The 26106-nt window shown below is 34.9% G+C and overlaps 1 protein-coding gene across 1 annotated transcript in view; it reads right to left on the bottom strand.

Moving 5' to 3' along the window:
* Window positions 1–26106, bottom strand: part of LOC128984351 (phosphofurin acidic cluster sorting protein 2) — a 266594-nt gene that overhangs the window by 136997 nt on the left and 103491 nt on the right. Inside the window, exon 9 of the mRNA XM_054403662.1 lies at window positions 10471–10530. Within this exon, the coding sequence (XP_054259637.1) occupies window positions 10471–10530 (60 nt within the window). The remainder of the gene's footprint in view (window positions 1–10470; window positions 10531–26106) is intronic.

Here is a 26106-nt window from a genome sequence, read left to right as displayed (position 1 = left end):
TCACATGATAGGTGTTTGCATTTGAAAACTTGGGGCTGACCCCAAAATACCCCATTTTGGGGGCTGGGGCAAAGTTGTAACTTTGATGAAAAAGTGCAATTTCTTATGTTGTAAATATGTGCAGAGTTTGGTTTTCCTACTGCAACGCGTTAAAAAGTTAACTGGGAGGTTCCAGACTTTTGCCTAACCCTTATATCAGTCTGCTAAGCGCTATGTCACAATAGATTTCCTTAGTTTGGAACTGATCATGACATAGCGCTTAGTAGCCTGTGATTGAGTGATCCTAATTGACTTAACCTAGGTGACACGTAAACATGTTGAATGTGTGCAAGAAAAACTAAAGAAAGAAAAGAAGAACTAAGACAAAGAAAAACAAGGTCATTTTGATCTCTATTTTCTTTTTACGAGTGTTGCCATTATCATAAAGTATGATTTTAGAGTTATATTTATTCAAATCCCTCTAATCACCAATGGACTTTATACATGTGATAAAGCAGCAACCCTCTAGAACTAGCCTGAAGTAATGTTTAAAACAGTTCCGAGCTAGTACCTAGCATACTAGGGTGTAAAGGATATAAAAAAATTAAATATATACAAAAAGAGTTATTTTTAGCAAATTTACCATATAGGGAATAAGCTATTACCATAGACCCGGGACCGATTTACTTTTTAATTTTGATATCCCTAGAAGCCAAAAACACCATCTGTTCAAATTCATACACAGGGTGTTTCTGAATTTGTGTTGGATAGGCCTATTTTAGGGTACCTATTGTTCCTGGGTAAGAAACAAATCCAAATATCATATTTAAATTGACCGGAAGTCCTTAGTTACTCACACAGCCGCCATTTTGTTTTTTTTCTTATTAATTGTTTTCTAAAAAGTGGTAATAGATACAAATTGAAACTTTGCAAAAACATTTATGACAACTAGACAAAGCTACAAAAAAATTATGGATTTTGTAAAATTCATAAAACAAAATGGCGGCCATTTAAATTTTGTTTCTTAAATAACTAAAAATCATTATTGAAATTACAAAAAATTTACAAGAATAACTTTTTGAGAAAATTTTATCACAAATCGATTGACAATTAAAAGAACTAGCTGTTACCCACGGGCTTCACCCCGTTTGACATCATAAGTATTAATAAAAATATTGATTGGTTAAGTTAACCTGAAATAAACAAAATACAGTAAAAAAACAAATAATCACACCTGATTTTAATAAGGCAATAAATTCAAAGGATAACAAACAAATAAGTACAGCTGAGGTATTTTTAAAATTAGGTATATGAAAAGTTCCCTTTAGAAAGGAATTACGACCTTAAAGGGCAATTTAAGAAATAATGAATAGTTTTGCGAATAGTTCTCGTCATGACGAACATTTTAAGTATATGGTTTATGGGGGTGTGACTTGTAGTTTTCTCAAAAGTTCATGGGTACTTTTGGCTTTATATATAGATGTGCACATCTTTAAGATTAAATGAATATTAACTGAGATATGGCAGCTTTAGTAGTACGTGACCGCTGGAGGTTAGATGTAGTGCATGCCGAGGCATGCGGCCTAAGTCTGCCACAACAATGCAACACTCTCCGTCCGCTTTGCAAGTTATTTTTAAACGATTTTAGAGTATTTCAAACAATAATAAAATATTACATAACCCCAAAAGTGTCTTTTTCTATCAATTATCAATCATTAGGATGGCTTAACAATTGCACACCTTTTTACTATCTTTAAAATTCACACTAAACACCCAAACCTTTTGAATCAGCTGTGGTGAAAGTCAACGTAGGCTACTTGTTTACAAACTAATCAGCTGATTGTATTGTTGTCTGAGTATGATGTTATTATTTATTCAATGTAGTCAGTTCCTCTAACTTTTTACACTCACTTTTAAAGTGTACTCTCAATGTAAAAGGATTTGACTCAAAATTAGGAGAGCATTTTATTTAGACACGTTAAAGTAAATTATAAAAATCAGTAGTTGTATTGAATTAAAAGTTGTATTAAAAACAATGTAAAAACTGAACTGTTTACAAAAACAAAAAATTAACAATAATAATTCAACATACAGGGTGGCTGAAAAGTAACTTGCACCCCCACTTAACTTTTCAACCATTTGAGATATTTGAAATCGGTTTGCGGCAACCTTCTTAGATATGAGGGGCTACAATAGTTATGGCCAATTTTGAAAATTTTGCCCTTAGGGGTAGCGGGGGTAGGGGGTAGCTCAAAATTTTCAAATGACAAGAATAGTCGAGTTTGGTATCATTTTACAGGTCTTGACGAAACATGAACATTGACATAAAGAAAACCAAAATCGGCTCACTAATAACAAAATGGCGCCCTAAAACGTTTCAAATCCAAATACAGTAAAACCTCTTTAATCCGAACCCCCGTAATCCGAACGTCCACTAATCCGAACCCCTCACTGCTGTACTCTATACACAGTACAGCAGTTCTTTATTGTATACTGTATTTAATTTACAGTAGCCTACTGTTTATTCATCATGTTTACTACTGTATTAAATTTACACTGTATTTTACTTTATAAAACATTTGTTCACTTTTACCAAAATAATTTTGATCAATTTAGCCATGTTTTAGCTATTGTTATGTAAAAACAACAATATGTTCTGTAATCCGAACTATTCAATAGTCCGAACTACCCCTGGTCCCAATTAGTTCGGATTAAAGAGGTTCTACTTTAACCACAAGGGTGGCAAAAAATTAACTTGCACCCTCTTTAACTTTTTAACTATTTGAGATATTTGAAATCAGTTTGCGGCAACTTCTTTGGAAATGAAGGGCTACAATAATTATGGTCAGATTTGAAAATTTTGCCCTTAGGGGTAGTGGGGGTAGGGGGTAGCTCAAAATTTTCAAATAGCAACTATAGACGAGTTTGGTATCATTTTGTAGGTCTTGACGAAACATAACAATTAACATAAAGAAAATAGAAATCGGACCATTAATAACAAAATGGCAACGCAAAATTACTTTGAATAACCATTGTCTTAATCAAGTTAGAAAAGTTAAAGGGGGGTGCAAGTTACTTTTCAGCCACCCTGTATGTAAAATATTTAGTTATTAATAAATAACAGACATGAAGGTAAAGACCAGAAGGAAGAGTAGACCTACAACGTGATCACTGGTCCCAAATCTTTCCCAAGAGAACAGTCGTTTCAGTACCGCCCACTTCCTGCCGATCTAGTCCGGTTTTTTTATTTATTTTTTATTTTATTAACACAAAACGTTCTTTATAAAGTACATTTCATACATAAGAACAGGTGTTTCGTCATAGTGATGTATTTTATAGTAAAATGAATAGTTAAAATAATTAAAATTAAAACTTAAATTAAGGTTAAAACGATGTGCTGATAAAAATTTTCTGGTTAAAGAGATGTAATTTCTGCCGAGTGTAATCCGGTTAAACTGATGTCCGGTTAAAATGTGTTCGGATAAAAGGGAGTCTACTGTAAGTTATTTTATAATTAAGAGTTCACTAAACACATATTTGATGTTTTAAATTAAAAATAAAACTTAATTTGTGCACTAAAATACAAATTTTACTTCATAAATGTTTGTTTTTATTGAACTGAAAGTAACCTCTGGGTGCGCCCTCTCCCGTTTTGAAAACCAATGCGCCCTCTGAAAGGTTAACTGTTTAACTATTACTGAAAGTGGAGTTTGTCCGTGGGTCATCAAATTTAAAAATGGCTGAACTAACGTTCATGACAAAGAGCGAAGTGGAAGACCCATCATTGTGACTGCCGAACTTGTCAAAAAAGTCGATGCCGATGTCCGTAAATCATGAAAGTTCACAATAGGGTCAATCCATTACAAATCATACAGAATGAATATTTTTTGTTGCTTCACATTTTTAATTTTTATGAAACTTTCATAAATTGAATTGTATCTATAGAATTGACATGCAAGTGTTAAAAAATTTTTTTTCTCTTAACATTTTTTTGGCGGCCATTTTTGTTTGAGCGAAACGCACGTTTTATACAAAAATTGACATTTACTAAATATTTAATAGCTTTTTTATTTTTTAAGATATCAGGAGATATTAAAAACCAAAATATTCAGCAAGAAATGGGCTTAAAATTGATATATAATAAATGACATAAATATGTTGTCTAGCATGTAAAATGCTAAAACGTAAAAAAAAAGATTTCAGCGGTGAAAATGTTATTTTCCCTGTAATATTTTCATAAGAAAAAGTAATTACTCACCTTTAATATTTTTTGTATTTTAAAGTTGGCATATGAGACAGTCTAAATCTCAAGTTTGGATTATGAAAGTCTTATCCTTTTTTCTTTATAGGTCCATAAATATGGTGAATTATCCGATTTCTGCCATTTTCGAGATCTTATATCACAAAAGGGACTGAATCAAAATCAATAACATTTCTGCCATAAGTACTTGTAGTTGTTATAATTATGATGTATAAGTTTGATCACTAAACTCAAAGTTATTTTCTAAACTAGTTTAGAAGATATGCAACATCAAAGTTGGACGAAAATAGCGTAACAAGTAGCGTTAGAACAAGTACTCGACTAAGCTAATCAGTTTACATTTACTTGTTTTGAAAGGGTATGTTACTATGTTACAATCATATACACACAAATAAAACTTTATTAGATTAATTGGAGGCTTACACAATAAACTTTCATGTTCATCTTGGTTTTATTGACACTTTTTCAAGAAACGTATGGATTAAAAATGTTTAACCGTTTCTGATAAGACATTAAACAGAGTGTAAAAAATGTCATAGGGACCAAATTCCCTTATACAGTATTGATTCAATAATTAATCAAAGAGTTGAATAAAGTTGAAATCTCATTGCACAGCTTTTGTGAAATATTGTAATTTCTTCCAGATGTGGTTGATAAACTCTAATGGAGTGATATTCCGTAGAACTCTTTTAACTGGAACCCAAAAAGTGTCATTTGTTAAGAGTTTAAATGATGTGTTGGGTCCTGATGGATGGAAAAAGTGAACCAGGACGTCCTCGTTGTCTTCATTCTTGTCTTGTATTTTGCCAATCCACCACTTCTCGTCATAAATACACGCTATGTTGTCTTGATTGTTAAAGGATTAAGTGTTAGTAAACTGTATTGATGTTGGCTGGTCTTCGAAATGTGTAGATTTTGATGTTTCAAAACATCTGATTTGGTTGTCACTTAGCGGGAAAAACCTATGGTAATTTCTTGTACCTGTTACAGGCAAGCAGCATTCAAACCTGCCTACCTTTAAGTTGCTCTTCCCATTCTTCAATTTCTTTCGATGTAGCTTATATGTATTTTATACCAGTAATTTTTTCAATGCAGAATTTAAACATTTCTTCTGGGGTCAGTATTTGGTTTTGATACGGTCTTTGCATACTAGCTCGAGTTACTTGTGTTGTTTGTGTTTTGAATATAAAATGGTGGGCCTTTAGGGACATAAGTTTATCAATCAAGCCTTCTATGAACTCCTCACATGGCAAGATACGAGAAGTAACTCGAGCTAGTATGCAAAGACTGTATCAAAACCAAATACTGAACCCATAAGAAATGTTTAAATTGTGCACTGAAAAATTTACGGGTATAAAATACATATATGTTACATCGAGAGAAATTGAAGAATGGGAAGATCAACTTAAAGGTAGGCAGGTTTGAATGCTGCTTGCCTGTAACAGGCACAAGAAATTACCATAGGTTTTTCCCGCTAAGTGACAACCAAATCAGATGTTTTCAAAAATCAAAATCTACACATTTCGAAGACCAGCCAACATCAATACAGTTCACTAACACTTAATCCTTTTACAATCAAGACAACATAGCGTGTATTTATGACGAGAAGTGGTGGATTGGCAAAATACAAGACAAGAATGAAGACAACGAGGACGTCCTGGTTCACTTTTTCTATCTTTCTCAAACTATCCAAATCTTAAAATATCCAAATCCGAACCTCTAATTATCCAATCCGATCCGAACCGAGTCTTAACTATCCAACCCGATCCGAACTGAAATTTCACTATCCACACACCTCTAATATTTTAACTCAAATATGAGTGAAGAATGAGTGTAGAATAGAGCGGGATGCCTTGAGTAGCTTTGTTACTGATTAAGGTTAACTGTTTCATTAGCTAGGGCTAGGACCATTTATTTAATACCCAACTTTAAGGTGTCCTTGATAGCTGGGTCCAGTTTAAAACCATCAAAAAACTGAACTGGTGATTTTTTAAGTATTAATATTAATTCTTAGCAGGAAGGAGAGTCCATTATGGAGAGGAAGATAGTTGGTAAGCTCATCCCACAACTTATGGATCATTTTGGCATTGATGAATCCATTAGTTAGTTAAAATATTCGTTTAGCAGCCTTTTTTAGTGGTTACTTTCCTCCTACTGGTTTCTTATATTTTACAAAGAAAGGCAACCTAACATTTATTTCTGTCCCTTAGAGTGTTTCTATAAAAAAAAAAATTCAATTTGGGGTTATTATAGAGAAAGAACAAAATATGGACGCTTGAAGTTAACAGGGCTTGGCAAACTATTAATTCCAATGCAAATAAATTTTGGCCTCCTGGCATACCATTACAAAAAGAGTGCCAGTTTTAGAGTTAAAATCAGTGATCAACAAGGACTAGGGTGAATTATTTTTGAGTTCCATATCTGAAGAGATATTTTCTAAATTGTTACCTATCCAGTATTGGTCAACGATGTAAAAACTACTGGATTGCGCTCTCAGTAGCACTGCGGGCGCTGTTTTCGGTCTAGCTCCCCCCACCATCTACTGGCAGTAGCCGACGCAGCCCATACTCTCACCATTGTAAAACGCGCCTTTTTAAGTTGCTGCTCTGTTTAAATATATAGATGTAAAATATTGCTAATACATGCCAAAAACTGTTACTATTCTAAACTTTATGTCTTCTTCTTTTTGTGCAGAAAATAACACATTTGAACTCTTAAAAACCCTACTACATTTGTCCAGTTTTTACCGCAAATCTATGCTTGACATTAACGTGATAGGCATACTTTTTTATGACCTATTTTGTAAGACACATTGTCATTAAACATTGAAAGAAAAAAAATATCGCGTTTACGTCAAACATTTACGTTACCACTGCGGCAAAAACTTAGCAAAATTATTCTAAATGTTTATGTACTATTTTTTCAAATAATAAAATAGAATTTCAAACACAAATATTGTACTTTCTATTTCTCCTTTGTAAACTTCATTATTTAAACTTATATTAAACTTATTATTTTACCATGTACAATTTGGAACTAGCAATATCAGTTGTCTAAAAACATCTACAAAACGGGTTTAGTGAATTTGTAGTTTTAAAGAATTCAAATGGGTTATTTTCTGCAAGAAACAAAACAGACATAAAAGGTTTAACTAGTAAAAAGAGTTTGACAAGCGTTAGCAATATTTTATCCCTATAAATTTCAACAGTGCAGCTAATAAAAAGTGTGTTTTATAATGGTGAATGTATGGGCTGCGTCGGCTTCTGCCAGTAGATGGTGGGGGAAGCTCGACCGCGCGGCCAACACTGAGCCAGCGATCCATGAGTTGTTTATATCGTTGGTATTGGTATGTACGAGCCTTGAAATATTCATGAAAAGATTCATGAAATATTAATCTATGAGATAATTTACACTTTTGAATGGAATGTGCCAAATATCATGCTCAATCAGCGATGAATAATTTAAGAAACATAAAAATGGCTATGTTTAAATTTTAAGTATTTTTAATTAAGTTAATTAAATAATGTCTTGCATAAAAAGTAATTTTGAGATGTTGTGATTTCTTGTTAAATCCATGTAAAATTGTCAACACTTTTAATTTTACTTATTTAATATAACAGTTCACTTATGTACCTAACTAAAAATCACAATGTAATCTAAAGACAGCAAATCTACAATATGACATGACTGAGAAAGCCTATCCATGAGGATTGAAAATCACAATCAGTGGTTATTAGAGTCATTTCAGTCTAACGATATAATCTACAGAAGATACTGTTTGAGTAAGGCTGGTTTCTGGAAATAAAAATATAACAAAGCATAAGATAAACAAACAAGCATAGTGTCATGCTATTAAGCCAACATGCTTAACGTAGATACATACCTGGTGGGGGAGAGGGAATATTTATAAACAAATACCATAGTGGAGGCCAACAATCATGTTTAAAAAGACCAGTTTGTATGGGAAGGGAGTTTAAAGTCATAATAATAAACTAATCCCTCTTGTTAAATGATTGATACAAATAAGTAAATTAAATAAGGATTATATGTTTAATTTGTGTTTACTACCTAGTGTATATTCTATCTATCTATCTATATATACTATTATAAAAAAGAGGTGGTTGCTGTATGTGTGTATGTGTGTATGGGAAAAGTAAACTCGAAAAATACTGGTCGGATTGGGCTGAAATTTGGCATGATGATAGCTCACATTCCCGATTAACATATAGGCATATTCTTATTTCAAAAATCCTTTCGGGCTCCGCCCCAGTGGCTCTAGAGTTTCCCATGTTAACCTTATGAGAAATGGAATTATTGAATCTTAACAGCTGTTTCAATTAAACAAGTTGGTTCTGTTCTATGATGTTCAACAGCATTAAAGTTACAAGGATTACCAACAGGGTGCAGCACTATTATTTCTTTTACATTTATGACAATAGCTAATTTGCAACCAAAAGGTGAGTGAGCGTAGCGAACGAACTTCAACCTGGAGGCGAGTTAGCGTAGCGAACGAGCTAACCTGAAGGCAAGTGAGCGCAGCGAACGAGCTCCAACCTAAAGGTGAGTGAGCGTAGCGAACGAGCTCCAACGTAAAGGTGAGTGAGCGTAGCGAACAAACTTCAACCAGGACGTTATTGAGCCATGCGAACGAGATAATCTTGAAAATTAAGAAGTTAAACGGGGCAAAGCCCGCGGGTTACAGCTAGTTATATATATAAATGGTCTACACTAATGCATTCACAAGATAATTTAATATTTATAGTATTATTCAAAATATTTAGTCCTGTTTTAGGACTTAAAACTGCCAATAATTTGTCCCGGATCTGTTGAATATTTTCTTTAACTCCAATTAGATCAGAGCTTAAAGTAAACTTCTACCATCGACTATTGGATACTGAAGTAGACGTCGCATCTATATGGATCAGCTGTAGCCAATTTAAAAAAAGAACATTGTGTGAGCCAGTCGCAGAATGCGCCAGTGACTAAAACTCTATTTTCTACCTTATTTTTGGTTGCTGGCCAGGTTGATGGTCATAACCGTTGCTATAGCTCACAATAAGTCATTCAATTAGTTTGAATTGGTAAAAAGATTATGTATTTGATAGTAATTAGTAATTTAGATCAACACAATCTGTTGGTGGCTCACATCAACTATGACGATTTTTGTTAAAAAAACTGGCAACAAATTTAACATGTGGATGGAATGAATAGTTGTACTTATAGTCAAAGCTTCTACTATAAGAAGAAAAAAAAAGATAAGGGACTTTTAAAGGACACAGCTCATTTGGATGGCGATTTCCAGCTGTTAGTATTTTTTCAACCATGTAAACCCTAAACATAATTGAGACAGTTCTGAGAGAAACCATTACTCGCTAAGTTTAACCTAGTAATAGTTAGTTTTTTTCAAAAGTCACCATTTGGCATTTTTGTAATATTTACAGACAGGAGACAATGCAATAAAATAGAGTAAATTATGAGTTTGAAAAGGTGACATGTGCACTTAAATGATTCTCACTGAAGAGGAGAACAAAAACAAGGATGCTTTAACGATTTAGTTTCATGTTGTTGTTGTCTTTTGCTTAAACAGCTTGATTTACTTTGAATTCAGTACATAGAAAAAAACGAACCAAGAACTTTGCTCGAAAATCTTATATTATATGCCATTGGGAGGAAACATTCAGATTTATGCCCTGTTAGTGTCCTGTGTGTGTTAGTATAGTAGTGTGTCACTTGTTACAGTTGATCTGACCTCATGGAGCTCCTTCATAGTTGGAAACCATAATGAAGGCAGCACAATTCACAAAGCTAAGTAAGTGATGAAATAAAACCGACAAAAAACATTCACAAAATCAGTTTAGTCAAGTCATTAAATATGTTTTAGTAAAATTTAGGAGAAGCATATTTTCCCTTTCCAAGTAATTTAAAAGTTTGTTTGTTTGTTATGTTTAGAAATTTATAATAATAAATATATCCAAGCAAATCCTGAAATGTTTCTACTTTAACTCGTATTACTAGTTACAACATATACAATCAGTGCCAAGACTATTTAAAAACATTTCATATTATAAGACCACAGATGAGTGCTCATTGCTCAACAGCTACTACATACTAGTTAGTTGCCTTGACTATACAACATGTTCATTTTTCTTCATAATTGGTTGATTGAGAAGAGTTTTTGTTTAACTGTGTAATGGACAAAGCACATATAATGAGTTTGCAGTGTGGCGTACCTGGAGTGAGTGCCGAAGCAGCCAGTGGTGACAGCAGACCGAGGTGAGGGTGAGGTCTTCCTGTGAAAGCGACGCAACATACAGAGCAAGCAGATAACAAGCAAGCACTCTCTACGCTACTCACCAAACTCCAACCAATTGCGAATACGATACATCATTCCACGTTCCTCTAATTGGTAACATGGACAATTGTTAAACTTTCATTCATTACATTGAAGGATCATGTTGTTTCGGTAAATTGCCTTTTTCTTCTTTTTTGTTCTCTAAAGACTACTTGGTATAAGACAAATGTTGCACTTGTAACAAAAATAATTATTGTTTTCCAGCAAAAGAGGAATATATAATAGTTACTAGAATCGTTTGTCAGTTTATACCAGTATACAAAAAAAAATAGTGCTACTTGAACAATGCCTATTGAAATTTGTAATAGAAGACATTTGTTCGAAAAGTCAGTGTTATTTATAACTGGTCACTTTAAAAAGTAAACATGTGAGAGAAGTGGTTCAAATTAATTGGTCCTTGGGTTGAAGAACTGCTACCTGATATAAAATATTCAATACGTATGATTGTAGGTGAGCGAGCGGCTCCATTTTCCACCATTTTCCAGCAGAGCCGAATCGAGTGATAGTCAGAAAATTGAGCCTGAGCTGATTTCTACTAGTGTGATATTATTGCAATAGCAGGACTTGCCTACGAAGATTGAGAAATTCACGCTTTTGCTGTTATTGCAGGGAACAAAGATGATGCAGACCTATTCGCGTCTATGGAAGATGTTCACGGTTTAGATGCATGGTTGATTTTGATCAGACGGTTACGTTTCCTACAAAATCACGGGAGATGTTCAAAATGTTGAAGCAATCGTAGAGGACGATAATGATGTCTACACAACCGCAGGTGATGTTTGGATATTATCCATGATCGCGGGAGATGTTGATATCATGTCCTGTGACTGCAAAAGATGATTACGATTTTGCCAAACGATTTTTCACAGAAGACGATATTGATGTCTCCATTACCATGGGAAACGATAATGATGCCTTAAAGACCGTGAGAGATATTCAAGGTTTTACCGTAATTGCAAAAGAAGATTAGATTGTCCGCATGATCGTGTAACTTCATTTTTCATGGACAACAAACACTGGAAAACATTTAACCCCTGACACTGATATTTATAAATATCAATATAAATATAAAATCAATACTAAATTGAATCAATACTTATTTTTGAATCTCGAAACTGGCCTATCAAATCTTGAACCCAAAACTTTTCAAAGATAGGTGGATTTGAGATTTGAGATCCCAATTTGACAAATTACTAGTTTGTTTTCCTTTCTTGATGATTTGTTGGGTACTAATTTGAATTCATGATAACACATTAATCTACCGTTCTGCTCAGGCACTAATCAACAGTATATTTTTGTCAATTGTATATTTTTGTGAGTCTTTAGAAAAAGAGTAACACAGATCAAGATCTGTTGTAATTGTTCTAGTCCCTCAACTAGACTAAGTGTTGTACAACCCCCTCCCCCCTACAAAAGCCTCATCACTGCCTCCTGGTAGCTCTATGCTACTCCAATGAAGGAAGGGTACCGATTTTGATTGTTTTTCTCAACCGTTCAGACATTTAGACATTCATACGAAGGTATGAACATTCTAAAGAATATGTGAAGTAATCTAAAAACAAAACTATTCGTTTTACAGCCAATTTCTATAAAAAAAATTAAATGATCCGGCAACCCATTCAATAAAATCAAGATGTAAATGAAAGATCCTAGCTTATTTTAAGTAGTTTTTTTTAGAGTTTCTACAAAAAACTCTTTGATAAATCTTGTGGTCTGAATAATTTATATATTGTTCTACTACATACATAGAACAAAAACTGTTGTTGTTGAAAAAGCTTACCCTTCACATTACATTGTTAGAATGTATTGCAAGGGTCCATGCAATGAAAACACATTGAAAACAGGTAGTATTTGAGTAACTTGTAATTATGAGTAGGCCTATGTACTATCAATAGACTAACCAACACAAGTAGACTTCTCATCCCCTTGTAAATTTTGAAGCTCGTTTTTTGTGTCTAGTTCATGTTGGTAACACTGATTACTAGTGTCGACAAAATTTTGTTTCTATTAATGTAGGGATAATTTCATGATTTGTGCTTTACTGTTTGGTTATATAATAGGGGAAGAGTTAATGTTCATGATTAGATAGTTTTATTTGGTTAAACGAGGTTTTAAAAGACTGAAATAACAAGATCAAATTTAAAACAAAACGCGACTGCTACAGTGCACCGGACAGAACTATACTTCTTTCACAAAATTTAGGCAGTTTTAGAGGAAGTTTCCCCACCACTTTTTTCCTAGTTAATGTATGTTGCAGGTGATTAACATTTTGGCAAATCTCAACTGTTGAGCTATGTTTTAATGATAGGATCAAGACGTGGAGGGGATAGATTTCTTCCCCTAAAACCACCTAAATTTTATGAATGGAGGAGTATAACAATAAAATTGGCTGCAGCTGTTCCGTAAGGATGAAAAATCTACTAAGGGAGTATGTTTTAACTATTCCTAAGCTAACAATTATATTTTTAAAAAATTACAATTTTTTGTTTCAGAAAAACACATGCAACACTGAGAACTGTTAACCCCAGCCCACACTGAAAAAATAACAAACCTAATAACACTGTATTTTAAAATCAATTATGGATTTTTTATTAATTTGTTATAATCAAGTTCTAAGGAGGAGAGGGGTGAACGACACAAGCTGATAAACTTTGGCCATTAGCAATTTTGATGATACATTTCCAAATTCCTATCTACAACTCAGCCACTTAGTCACAATGGACAAGTATAATTTGAATAACGACATGGCATGTATCAGACTATATTAGTAGAACACCCCATTGCGGAGATATCTAGACAAAATAATGACTAATACAGACAGATCAAAGCTGGAGTCCTCGGTAAAAATGGCTTGTGTAGCTTAGTTGGGTTGGGAGTTTGTGGATTTGTGAAAATATTATTACTATAAAATACATTGGTTTCGTAAGTATGAGTGTTATTTATTTAACTAGTGTGTTTGATACATTTTTTCTTCTTTACTACAAAAAAAGAAATTTTAAGCATATATATTTATGATTGTTTACTTAGTAAGCTGGTTTTGGATTTTAATGGACCATTTTACTTCCATAAGGAGTGTATATTTAAAACAGTGAACCATTGGCTTGGAAAACCCCAAAAAACAATTTCAGACATAAATACTTAAAAAAAAATCCTAGGCCTATGTCAACAGCCTTTAAAAATCTGTTTCCAACTGCCTAGTTTCTAAAGAAAAATTACATTATCAAGGTCTTGAAGCAATTTTTAGAAACGTCATACATGTAATAATGTCGCATACATAATGTTAACTTCTTTGATCATATTATCTATACTTATTTAATACGCATGCAGGTTTTTTGTGACAATTACTCCTCCGAAACTATAGAACCGATTGACATGTTTTTGGTCTCATTGGAAAGAGCGTAATGTGAAGTTGTTCAGGAATTTTTCTTTTTAGGGAAATAATTAGAGGGTGAGGCCCTGGGACCCTTTAAAGTTTCGTATTTCTCCATAAGATTAACATGGGAAACAAATATTGTTATGGAACTCCAGTTGTTGTCAGAAATTAAAAGTGAGAAGTTGAAATGAAATATTTACTATTTAAATTTGGTTTGGCGTAAATATTACAATGGAAAAAAAACAAGAGAGCCTGGATAAATTGATATACTAAAAAGAAAACTGAATTAACACTGTGCTGCATTTCTTAGTAATCATTGAAAGAGCCGATTTGCAAACTATGGAAACATAGGAAAGTCATACAACACCACCAAGAAGAAATAGAAATGTTTTTTTTTATATTTATAATCGTTATTATGGACAACCTAATACTGTTAATACTGTTCAATGAAATGGCGACCATACAAAGTAGGTATTTTTTAAGCCAAGTATGAATGGAGATGAGTGTAGGATGAGTGGCGCGATCTTGTAGTCTTGTTAGTGACTAAGGTCGACATTCCTTAGACACAGCTGTTAATTAATAGCCCATACAGCTAATGGCAACTAAGGGACCTACAGTTTATAGTGGAATCCGAACCACATTTTTCCTTAGTATATACGCATTGGTCTAATTATCAGGATAGCACTGCGGATAGTCGTAGTACTCACTCGTGCGGACGTTAATCCACACCAGGAAGTATCGCATCCACAGTGCATGCCTATAAATATCCACAATTCGTGACCTCCTAGTTGCTGGATTACAGGACGACGCCACCCTTCCCAGTCAATTAATGCGGCTATGCAAGGCTATTTGTAGAAAACACTAAAAAACCAGATCAGCTTTTGAAAAATGATAAGATATTTACAAGAAATGTTGATTATGTCGATCTGTTACGTACATCTTGAGAATTCCACAATCTTTGAGTGGAATCTTTTAAAATCATCAAAAATCGTAAATGTTAAAATAACGCCTGTAATACTTAACAATTGCTCCATTTCGAGCAACAGGGACCCTAGTAAAACAAAAAGTGCAAAGATAGTACTTCCATGATTAATGATTGGCTATCTAAATGTTGCTAGATATTAAATTATGTAACATGTTAATTAATTGTACTAATATATAACCTTGTTTGGTCACATCAGACACCAACAAACTTTCCTGTGTAGTTTAACCCATCGTCGGTGTCTTTGATTTTAAAACATGATCGGTGACACATAGAGTTTTTTCCGGGTGTTGAAAATTAGACAAACACTGTGTTTTGTACATATAATAATACAAAAATGTATTTAAGCCATTTATAATCACTAAATTGTAAATAAAATCAATAAAAACTCTTTCTTTGCATATTTATAAAATACATGGCAAACATAAACAACATGATCGGTGAAACATGGAGTTTTTTCCGTGTGTTGAAACTAGGGATGGGTCGATTCCATCTTCGATTCTTGATTCCATCGATTCTTGGCTTAGAATCGGAATCGGGAATCTATCGCCTAAAGTTGATTCCGATTCCAGGTGGTAATTCTTCCGCCGACTAATACATTAGCTTATTATGGATTATTGTGTAATCAAGTTTATAGTAAGTTTGTATTTATTCCCTGAGTCATCCTCCTTAACTGTAAGAAAATGCTGATTTAGAAACAATTCAATTCAACACCTCATTCCGCACTGTCATACTTGTCGTCAATAAGCGGACGAAAGACTGAGACACGACGCCACGGTGGTCAACAACACGACACGGGCGCGGCAGCTCAGATGAGTCGAATCCGAATCTCAAATCCACCAAATACTAAAAGATTCGGATTCGAGATTCGATTAACGAGATTTGAGAATTGCTGACAGAATACGCCGACTCGCCGCCACACGCCAGCTCTATCTATCTATAATAACGTGTAGCAGCACAGCGACACCAGTTAGCAGTGTCAGTCTACGCATAGCTGGAACAAAGCCAAACTCGATCTCAAAACTTAAGGCCATGGCTTGAATTACGCGTCTAAGTCGAATATTAATTGTATTTTAATAGGGATAGGCCGATAACAGAATTTCTCAATTTGATACCAGTTCTAAAATATAACTCACGATTCTCAATACCGATTCTGTTCAGTATTTTGTTTAAGTATTCGATGTAATATTATTTGTCAGGCAACTCAGCACTTATTTCAATTGTCTATTGTTATCCTTTCCACAGAGATAGAGAGAGGTCCCGTTATTCTATCACATTACTCGCTTAGAGGGGTCTAAGTATTCCCTCATTGGTGAACTAAAATATAGCAATAAATTTATTGGTCGAGACGGTCATGTGACCACTGGACGCGTCCATTCCCGATACCCACAAGTGTCAGTCTTTCGCAAAAGCTCCATGATGTAACACTCCCGTTCATCAAGTCTCTATTTTTTGGTCGGTTGATTCGGGACGGTTCCCTATTAACAGTGTATTGTACTTAGGCCCCCATATTCTCTATTTCATGTCACGCAGGATGCATTGCACGACGTCCAAGTGCCACGACGTCCAATAATATTTTTTCAGTGCCACGACGTCCAAAACATAATTTTTGAGTTGTTGCACGACGTTCAAAAGTACAGTAACTGCCAAAAAATATAGTCTTTCTACAAGCTTTGGACGTCGTGGCACTTGGACGTCGTGGCACTTGGACGTCGTGAAACAGCGCACTATAGAATTGTAAAATGTAACATTTGCACGACATCCAAAGTCGCTGCCAGTTGCACGACGTCCAAGTGCCACGACGTCCAAAGCTTGTAGAAAGACTATATTTTTGGCAGTTACTGTACTTTTGGACGTCGTGGCACTTGGACGTCGTGCAACAACTCAAAAATTATGTTTTGGACGTCGTGGCACTGGAAAAATATTATTGGACGTCGTGGCACTTGGACGTTGTGCAACACTCCCTGTCACGCATAATTGTATGTTGTTTAAATTGTATTTTTAACTGTGTATTAACTCCCTGAAAAGTGATAGCTCCTATTCAACGTAAAATTCATGTGCGGCTTCCGCGAACGCGTGTGAACATTACCTACAGTAACATTTTCTTGAGCTCATATAAACTAACCCGTCGTTTCAACATCAAGAAAAGTGTTTAGATTGGACATTCTCTTCTCTTCCCATCACACGTCTGGACATTGCACCTCCATCGTCTTCCCCAACAGCTCATCCAGTTCATGGTGTGGGTATTGGCCATGTTGTCGTCGTCTAGGCTTCCCTTCTCCACAACTCATGGTTAGTGAATACATATCATAAAACCAGTTAAAATAATGCCTTAAAATAATTCATCGTATCTCATTTGCTAAGACACCAAGTGCTCCAATTTTCTGTAAATATTTCACAATTTAATTAATTTTTTGATACGGTCCACTCACAAATTTCGAAGTGTTTTTGTTGGAAATATCGTCTAAAATAACAACTCGTCTAGTGGATCAAAAATTAAGTTAATTTAATAGTTAAACAGATAGAATGAAAAACTTAGATTTGTGTATACATCTTACTTCATCAAAATATATAAACAACTAAACTCTGTTACCAAGGAAACATCATATGTTCTTTTCTAACATAACTATTATGGACATCATAATATGAATATCTTTAACACATCCCCGTAATGTCCATAACACATTTTAGAAAAGTAAGTTTTAGTTAAGAGGTCACCATCATAATGAAAGTTTTCATTTTAACATGTTTCAATGATAAGCCATTTGTTAAAATATCAGTGGTTTGTTCTTCTGTTGGAATGTATCTGACAGTGATCTGTTTCCCAGAGACCAACTGTCGAACATAATGGTATCTCGTCTCAATATGTTTAGAGCGATCATGGAACATTGGATTGTTCATAAGTTTAATCGCACTTTGATTGTCCACATGTAGTATGGGAATAGACTTTTATCAAATTGCGCCAATCTCTTTCACAAGACGATCTAACCATACAAGGGATTTACAGGTCTCGCTAGCAGCAACATATTCTGCTTCCATTGAAGATTGGGAAACACACCGTTGAAGCTTACTCTTCCAAATAACTGGTCCACCAAAAAGCTTTACAAGTATCCCGCTTGTTGATCGTCTAGTTTCCTTATCTCCAGCAAAGTCGGCATCACTAAAAGCTTCAATAGAATTGTTTCTGCTTTTCTCAAAAGCAATTCCATGAGTTGTTGTTCCTTTTAGATACCTCAATATTCTCTTCACCAAACCTATGTGAGCTTGAGTTGGTTTATCTTGTGCTCTTGATGCAATCCCAACTGCAAAAGATATATCAGGACGAGTCGCAGATTCTAAGTATAATAGACTTCCAACCATTTGACGGTAGTTTGTGGCATCCGTTACCAGTGGAGAATCTCCAGAAGTCCATCCAGGTTCAATGGGTAGTAGCAAAGGTTTAGCATCTGTCATGCCGTAGCCATTCAAAAATGCTGTTTTAACATCAAACTGCTTGATAGTAAGATTGTATTGAACTGAATAGCCTAACATAGTTCGCATCGTCTCAAACCGAGCTACAGAGCTGTAAGTGTCACCTTAATCAATACCAGGACGATGAGTAAATCCTTTTACCACTAAACGCGCCTTGTAACGAATGATCTCGTTCTCAGAATTTGTTTTCAGTGCAAATACCCAGCGATTATCGATGACTTTTCTTCCTTTTGGTAGATCAACCAAATCATAAGTTTTATTTTTTATTAATATTAATGAATTTATTTCTTCATCCATAGCAGATTTCCAATTGATGGCATGCTCAGATCTAATCGCTTCATCATAATTTTCCGGTACTTCATTTGTAAGTTTTGCAGAAGCTAAAAGCTCATTTTTATCTCTGTCATTGACACACATGACAGAATCATCTCTATATCTCATAGGAATTTTTATTCCATCACGTTTTCTCAGGTTTTAAGTCTCATCTTGTAATACATCACCTTGAATAGCGTTATCATCACTAGAACACAGAATGTCTTGCTCATCACAGTATCATTGGTACCTGGATACACAATATCTTGCTCATCTTCATGGAATATATTGTCCTGATTACTGTCAACAAGCTGATTTCTGGTCTCATCATTTTGAATTGATTGCCTACTGTCAAGGGGATCATGCTCGATATCATTGATACTCTCTTCAATGTTAAAATATTGTTTATCATCGTTATTGTTTATTTTCTTCAAAATAAAACATGATTCTTTTGGTGGAATGACCTTAACAACCATATTATACAATTGATTAGCTGTATTAAATATAGCCAAAGCAATGGTTGCTCCGTTTTGAGAAAACACCCATGACTTACCATTGTTTTTCACAGTTTGGTGAATGCCTTTTTCGCCTGCTTTCCTCAGAGAGAATAAGTTACAGGCAACTTCAGGACAGTACCAAACATCATCAAAATACCTGTAAGTCCACTGTTTACCATCAAAAACCATAACGTCTATTTTTCCTGAACCCAAGGCCTGAATATGAACACCTTGGCGAGCACTGTCCATCTTTTTAGGAGTATCAAATGGTTTGTTAGTGGCAAACCACTCCCTGCAGTGTGTCACATGGTGAGAAGCACCACTGTCACACTGTGAGCCAGTTGTCACATTCACTGAAAAATGACTTATCAATTAGGCCTACCTCTAGATTTGATCGAGTCATCATTGCAGCATTTTGTATTTCACGGGTACATTCATTTGATTATGTCCTTTTGTGTGACACTTAAAACAAATTACACCTGTTCGACAGTTTTTAGATAGATGACCATTTTTGCCACATGAAAAACATTTTATCGCTCCTAATTTTTGTAAGTCTCCCTTTTTGGCATTTTTGGCTCCCATATATTTTGGCTGTTTAGAACTTACTTTTATTTTGGAAACCATGGCTACTGCTACATCCATCTCGTCTCTGTCCTTTAGACGCAACTCAAAGTTGAGACATTTCTTCTGTAGAATGTCCCATGTCTTCACTTCACTTCCCTTGGTGAGTCGTGCCAAGTCACATATATGTGATCATATTTGTGAAGAAACTATCTAATTAATCAAAATGAACATTTTTGGAACAGTATTTTATCTAGTAATTTCAACAACTCATCTCAAAAACAAAAGGTACCTAAATAATAACAATAAATAATCAGTTCATCTGGTCTTTTAAACATAAAACATATGGTTAATTAATAACACCACATCTCTCTTTGTTACACTTCTTCTTTTAATCATATCGTTTTGGTCTTCTTAGGATTCTCTGACTTCTTCGATAAGAGTCGTGTTTTAGTTCATCAGGTACACGAGGGATTGTATAAGGCTGATCAATATGTAGGTACTCTTTCTTCTAATGGCAATAGTGTTAGATGCCATCAATTTCTTCTAAGCCGTCTTCCATTATTTAGTGTTACCCAATATGATCGGGGATAAATGTCTGATTTGGATAAGATTTCTCCTTTACATTTCAGGTCTCTAATCCAGACCTTATCCCCTTCTTCCAGAGGTTTTAGTTCACTAGCTCGTCTCCTGTTGTCAAAATTCCTCTTCATTCTCTCTTTTATGCGTTTGTCGTTTTGTTGAAAACCAATCAAATCATTAGTATTGACCTTTTCAAAATCTTTCAATGATGGAAGATTTGACCTCAATTTTCTCCCATAAAGCAGCTCTGCTGGAGACAGTCCCAATTCTAACTTTGTTGTGCGGTAAACTAATAACCCTAGATTTGGATCTTTATTTTTCAACAATATTCTTTTGGCTATTGACACTGCGTTCTCAGCACCACCGTTTGCCTGAGGAAAGTACGGACTGGTGGTAGTTGCTTCAAACCCATACTCTTTTGCAAAATCCTTGAACTCTTGTGATGTGAATTGAGTTCCACCATCAGTCCGAATCTTGTATGGAATTCCGTGTCTTGCAAAAATGTTCTTTAACTTTCCTACAACCAAATTGGAGGACAGAACACTGAGTTCAACTAATTCAAGAAATCTTGAATAATAGTCTTGAACCACCAAGAACCACTTTCTATTACACATAAATAGATCTGCGGAAAGATAAACCCAAGGACCTTTTGGTAGTTCTGTGGGCATCAAAGGCTCTTTGTTCACTTGACGGTGTTCAAGACACACAAGACAGTTTTCTACTTCAGACTTGACATCTCTCGAACAGCCCGGCCACCAGACGGATTCTTTTGCTCTTGAACGACATTTTACTATACCTAAATGGCCTTAGTGAATTTCGTTTAAAATTTCTTTCCGTAAGCTTCTAGGTATGAACATTCGTCTTCCTTTTACTATCAAACCATCTTCCAAAACCAGTTCATCTTTACATTTCCAAAATATTGAGTTCTTACGCCAATTATTCTCCAAAATTGACGACAAGATTTCTCGACTCTCGGGATCATTATCTTGAGCTTGTTTAATTTCTTCTAGCCGTTTATCTGAACATGGGAAAGTTTCTACAATGCTCCTGATGAATAGCGCATCGTCTACAGTCATTTCATAGATTCTGTCTTTGATGAAGTCTTCTTTGATGTTTCCAGGACTTCGAGATAAACAATCTGCTGTGAAGTTTTCTTTCCCAGGTAGATAAGTTGTCTTATAATCGAAGACTAAAAGCCTCATTCTAAATCTTTGAAGTCTAGACGAAAGCTCTGAAATAGGCTTTGACCCTAGAATTTCTACTAATGGCTTGTGGTCTGTGTACACTTGAAATTGTTTTCCCAATATATACATTGAAAACTTTTCATATGCCCAAGTCACACTTAATGCTTCCTTCTCTATTTGCGCATAGCGTGTTTCAACATCAGTCAAACTTCTGGATGCATATGCTACTGGTCTCCACACCTCACCGTGCAGCTGCTCCATTACTGCCCCAATACCATATGAAGATGCATCTGCAGTAATTATTCTAGTCTCAGCATTACTTTTGTAAGGAGCCAACACTGGGGATTTTGTCACTGCATCTTTTAACAATTTGAACGCCTTGTCCTGGGATTCCCCCCATACCCACAAACTTTGTTTCTTCAATAGACAGCGTAAAGGTGCTGTCATTTCTACTAGGTTTGGTACAAATTTCATTAGTTGATTCACCATTCCTAAAAACTGTCTCAGTTCTGAAACACAAGTTGGCTCCTTCATAGAAGAAATTGCCTTAATCTTTTCTGGATCTGGTCTTATACCATCTTGAGTTATTAAATGCCCAAGGAATGTTACACTTGTGAGGCCAAATAAACACTTGTTTTTATTAAGAGTCACTCCGTGTTCTGTCAATCTTTCAATCACAAGCTTTACTCTAGTATCGTGTTCCTCTTCTGTATTCCCTACAACCAATATGTCGTCAGCCTGATTAATCACTCCTGGAATGTCTGCTAGTATCTGACTTATCCTCTTTTGGAATACCTCTGGGCCAGAACAAATTCCAAATGGTAGCCTTTTGAAATAATACCTTCCAAATGGAGTAATGAAAGTTGTTAACTTGTATGAACTTTCATCAAGAGGTATTTGCCAAAATCCATTAGCTGCGTCCAGTTTACTGAAATATTTACCTCCTTCAATCTTAGCCAAGGATTCTTCTACTGATGGTAGTTGTAAATGTTCTCTTTGTACGTAAGTATTCAGTTTTGTGTAATCTACACATAGCCTTAATCTACCATCTACACGAGGCACTACTACAATGGGTGAACACCATTCTGTTGGTTCTGATATGGCTTCAATTACACCTTCTTTTATCATTTTATCTAGCTCTTCTCTTACTGGTTTGTATAGAGATACAGCCACTCTTCTGGGGGACATTACTGCATAAGGTTGAGCGTTTTCTTGTAGTTTAATCTTGTATGTACTGTTTAGACTGCATAACTGCTCAACTTCATCTTTATCAATTAAATTGACATTAAAGGTTATCAGACCTAAACTAAGTAGTGCATTTCGGCTTAGCAACGGAGAATTTTGTTTACCTAGCACGTACAAATCTTCTGATAGTACTCGGTCATTGTATTTGAGAAGAACCTTAGCTACTCCCAGAATGTTGAGCCTATTTTTGCCTGGTCCATACAATACACGATCACAACCTTGTAATTGGAGACCGAGGGATCGAGCCTGATGTTCTCCAATGACTGATACATCGGCCCCTGTATCCATTTTAAACCAAACTTTATGTTCATTGATGTCTATTTCAACTACAGGGCATTCTTTGCCGTACTTCATTACCTGAATTTCACCCAGACAAAAATTTGAAGTGTCATTTCCCTTGTTGTCCTCGACTTCCCGTATTGTTTTCTGTCCTTGTTTTATACAACACTTAGCAAAATGTCCCTTCTCACCACATCTAAAACACTCAACTTTATATGCTGGGCACTCCCTATACTTATGAAATAGGTTACATTTGTTACATCTCATCTTGTTTCTGAAAGAGCCTACTTTACTGCTAACGGCTCCTACTACCTCATCTTGACTAATTGAATTTGATATGTCGCCTACTCGATCTCTTACTACATTTTGCTGTTTCAAAATAGACTCGGATTGCCGAACTTTGTTGATAGCCTTCCTTAAAGTTAGTGAATCGTCCATTTGTAGAGTCTCTGAAAGTTTGGGATTATTGACTCCAATTACAATCAAAGTATCAGCTCTTCCTTTAAATTTCCAAATTCACACGTTTCAGCTAATTTATGAAGGTCATTTATAAAAGAATCTACTGTTTCATCGGCCCCTTGTCTTCTCTTAAGAAACTTGGCACGTTCATATACAATGTTACATTTGACTTTTAAGAAATCACTGAAACTTTTAACAACTTCTTCATACTGAAGATTATTCTCATCAAAAATACCAAAAGTAAGGAAAAGATCCTCACCTTTGTCGCCTAGAGTGTACAAGAGCATACTAATTTGTTGACTGTCAGGCTTGAAGCAAAGCTCTGAAGCAATCCTGTACCTCTCAAACCTTTTCATCCAACGAGGCCATAAGGCAGGATTTTGAAAATCAAAAGCTTCTGGTGGAGAAATTTGAGTCTGCATACCTGAAACTGTAGTAACCCTCGAAGATTCGGTTGAGGTTTTATCTCTTACACCGTTCTTTGAACAAACCTGATTCCTAGGCTTGGACTCATCTTCACTTGATTCAAGATCTAATTCCTTTTGTAAGTAATCACTCTTCTTCAAATTTCTTTTAGATGTTCTTTTATTTCGGCTTCCCATATTTCTTTCAACCTGAGACCATGTGAAGAAACTATCTAATTAATCAAAATGAACATTTTTGGAACAGTATTTTATCTAGTAATTTCAACAACTCATCTCAAAAACAAAAGGTAAATAATAACAATAAATAATCAGTTCATCTGGTCTTTTAAACATAAAACATATGGTTAATTAATAACACCACAATATTCCTTTGGTAGAGTTTGAAGGAGTCAAGCACATAAATCGTCTTCATTAATAGGCTTACCGTATATTGTTAATTGGTTTTGGATTTCGTCAAATTTTTCGAGATGTCCATTCATCCAAGGGTAGGTTCCCAAGAAATGTTATGGAACTTATTTCTCAATATGTCAATATTTTCAGTTGACTTGACATCATAAATTTGGACAAGTTTCTCCCACATCTCTTTTGCTGTAGAGCAATTGCTTACTCTAAGTAGAGGATTCGTCTCAAGGGATAGAACAATATATTTTCTGGCTTTTGCATCGTTTTTTGTCCAATTTACCAATTTTTCGTCATAATTTGGTGTACCTGCTGTTGGTTTTCCGAATTCCCCACTAACAATTCCATAAACTCCTTCACATTCTAAGATTACCTTCATGATTATTTTCCATGTTGTGAAATTCTCAGTCCCTCCCAATTTTTCAATCTGTTTTTCATTACTCATCATTCACTATTCAATTAACTTCTTCTCAATTAATTTAACCACTCTGTTCTGCTACCATGTTGGAAATATCGTCTAAAATAACAACTCGTCTAGTGGATCAAAAATTAAGTTAATTTAATAGTTAAACAGATAGAATGAAAAACTTAGATTTGTGTATACATCTTACTTCATCAAAATATAACAAACAACTAAACTCTGTTACCAAAGAAACATCATATGTTCTTTTCTAACATAACTATTATGGACATTATAATATGAATATCTTTAACAGTTTTAAAATACCATTTTATCACAAATTAGATTCCATATAAAAACTCATATTTTTAAGGAAGTTGCGATGGTCAATGTTTTGTTGTTTGTTTAAATTCTGAATCAGACAACCGGCGTAGTTCATGCCGGCTCAAAATTATTGTGTGCTCTCCGTTATTTATCGTATCTAAGTGTGATAAGTAAACAGAATCAGGGAACCGCTCTTGCTTTTTACGAAACGAAATAGTTGTAGACAGAAAACATCCAAATGGAGGTATCACTGGCACGGCAACTCTGCTAGAAAATCAAGCCGCTGTAAAACATTGTTATGTTGGTACCACTAGAAGAATCAATCAGCTCATTGGCTGTTGGCAATTGCAAAGCCCTAGTTCCAAAGTACTATTCCCCTAATAAATATGGCGGCCAACATCTCTCAATTTTCGCATTCAGTGCTACCCTCGGTTGTACTCTAGTTCAGTGCGAGCAACTATTGCCGCCATTGTCGGTATTGACTTAACCTTGATCGTAATAAGTAATTGTCTGCGATGGTGTGTGTATGTGTATGTGTGTGTAAACGGATACTGACAGTGACAATGGAACTGATCTAGGCAGACACAGGCGAACGATTTAGACAATACAATTCCCAATCGACGCACGACTGTGGATTGAATTGATGTTTAGTATTTAGTATGTTTTTTAAAATTTGATTAACAGAGTATACTACTGTAACAATCAACAAATTTAATATTAACAAGTGTACGGTACCTACAACGATAAACTAGACACGAAAAACAAGCTTCATAATTTACAATGGGATGAGAAGGCTACTTGTGTTGTTTAGTCTATGGTTCAACCAGGTTACTTGGAAAATAAAACAACCGAGTAAAACCCTATTTCGTTTGCTTGAAATAAAATTTGACTTTAAAAAAGGGCGAAGCATATATTTTTGTCGTGGTAAAAAGTAGGCCTACCGACACCATTTTTTGGTCACACCATCGGTACTCTCGTCTTGAGCTTACTCCAAACATAGCTATATTTCAACATCTGTGAT

This window comes from Macrosteles quadrilineatus, unplaced genomic scaffold, assembly GCF_028750875.1.
Source record: "Macrosteles quadrilineatus isolate MER2022 unplaced genomic scaffold, UCM_ALF_1.0 Scaffold_1__1_contigs__length_201487025, whole genome shotgun sequence".
Classification (NCBI taxonomy): Eukaryota; Metazoa; Arthropoda; class Insecta; order Hemiptera; family Cicadellidae; genus Macrosteles; species Macrosteles quadrilineatus.
Note: the sequence above shows the minus strand (reverse complement) of the source record. Positions and strands in the feature narration are given on the sequence as shown.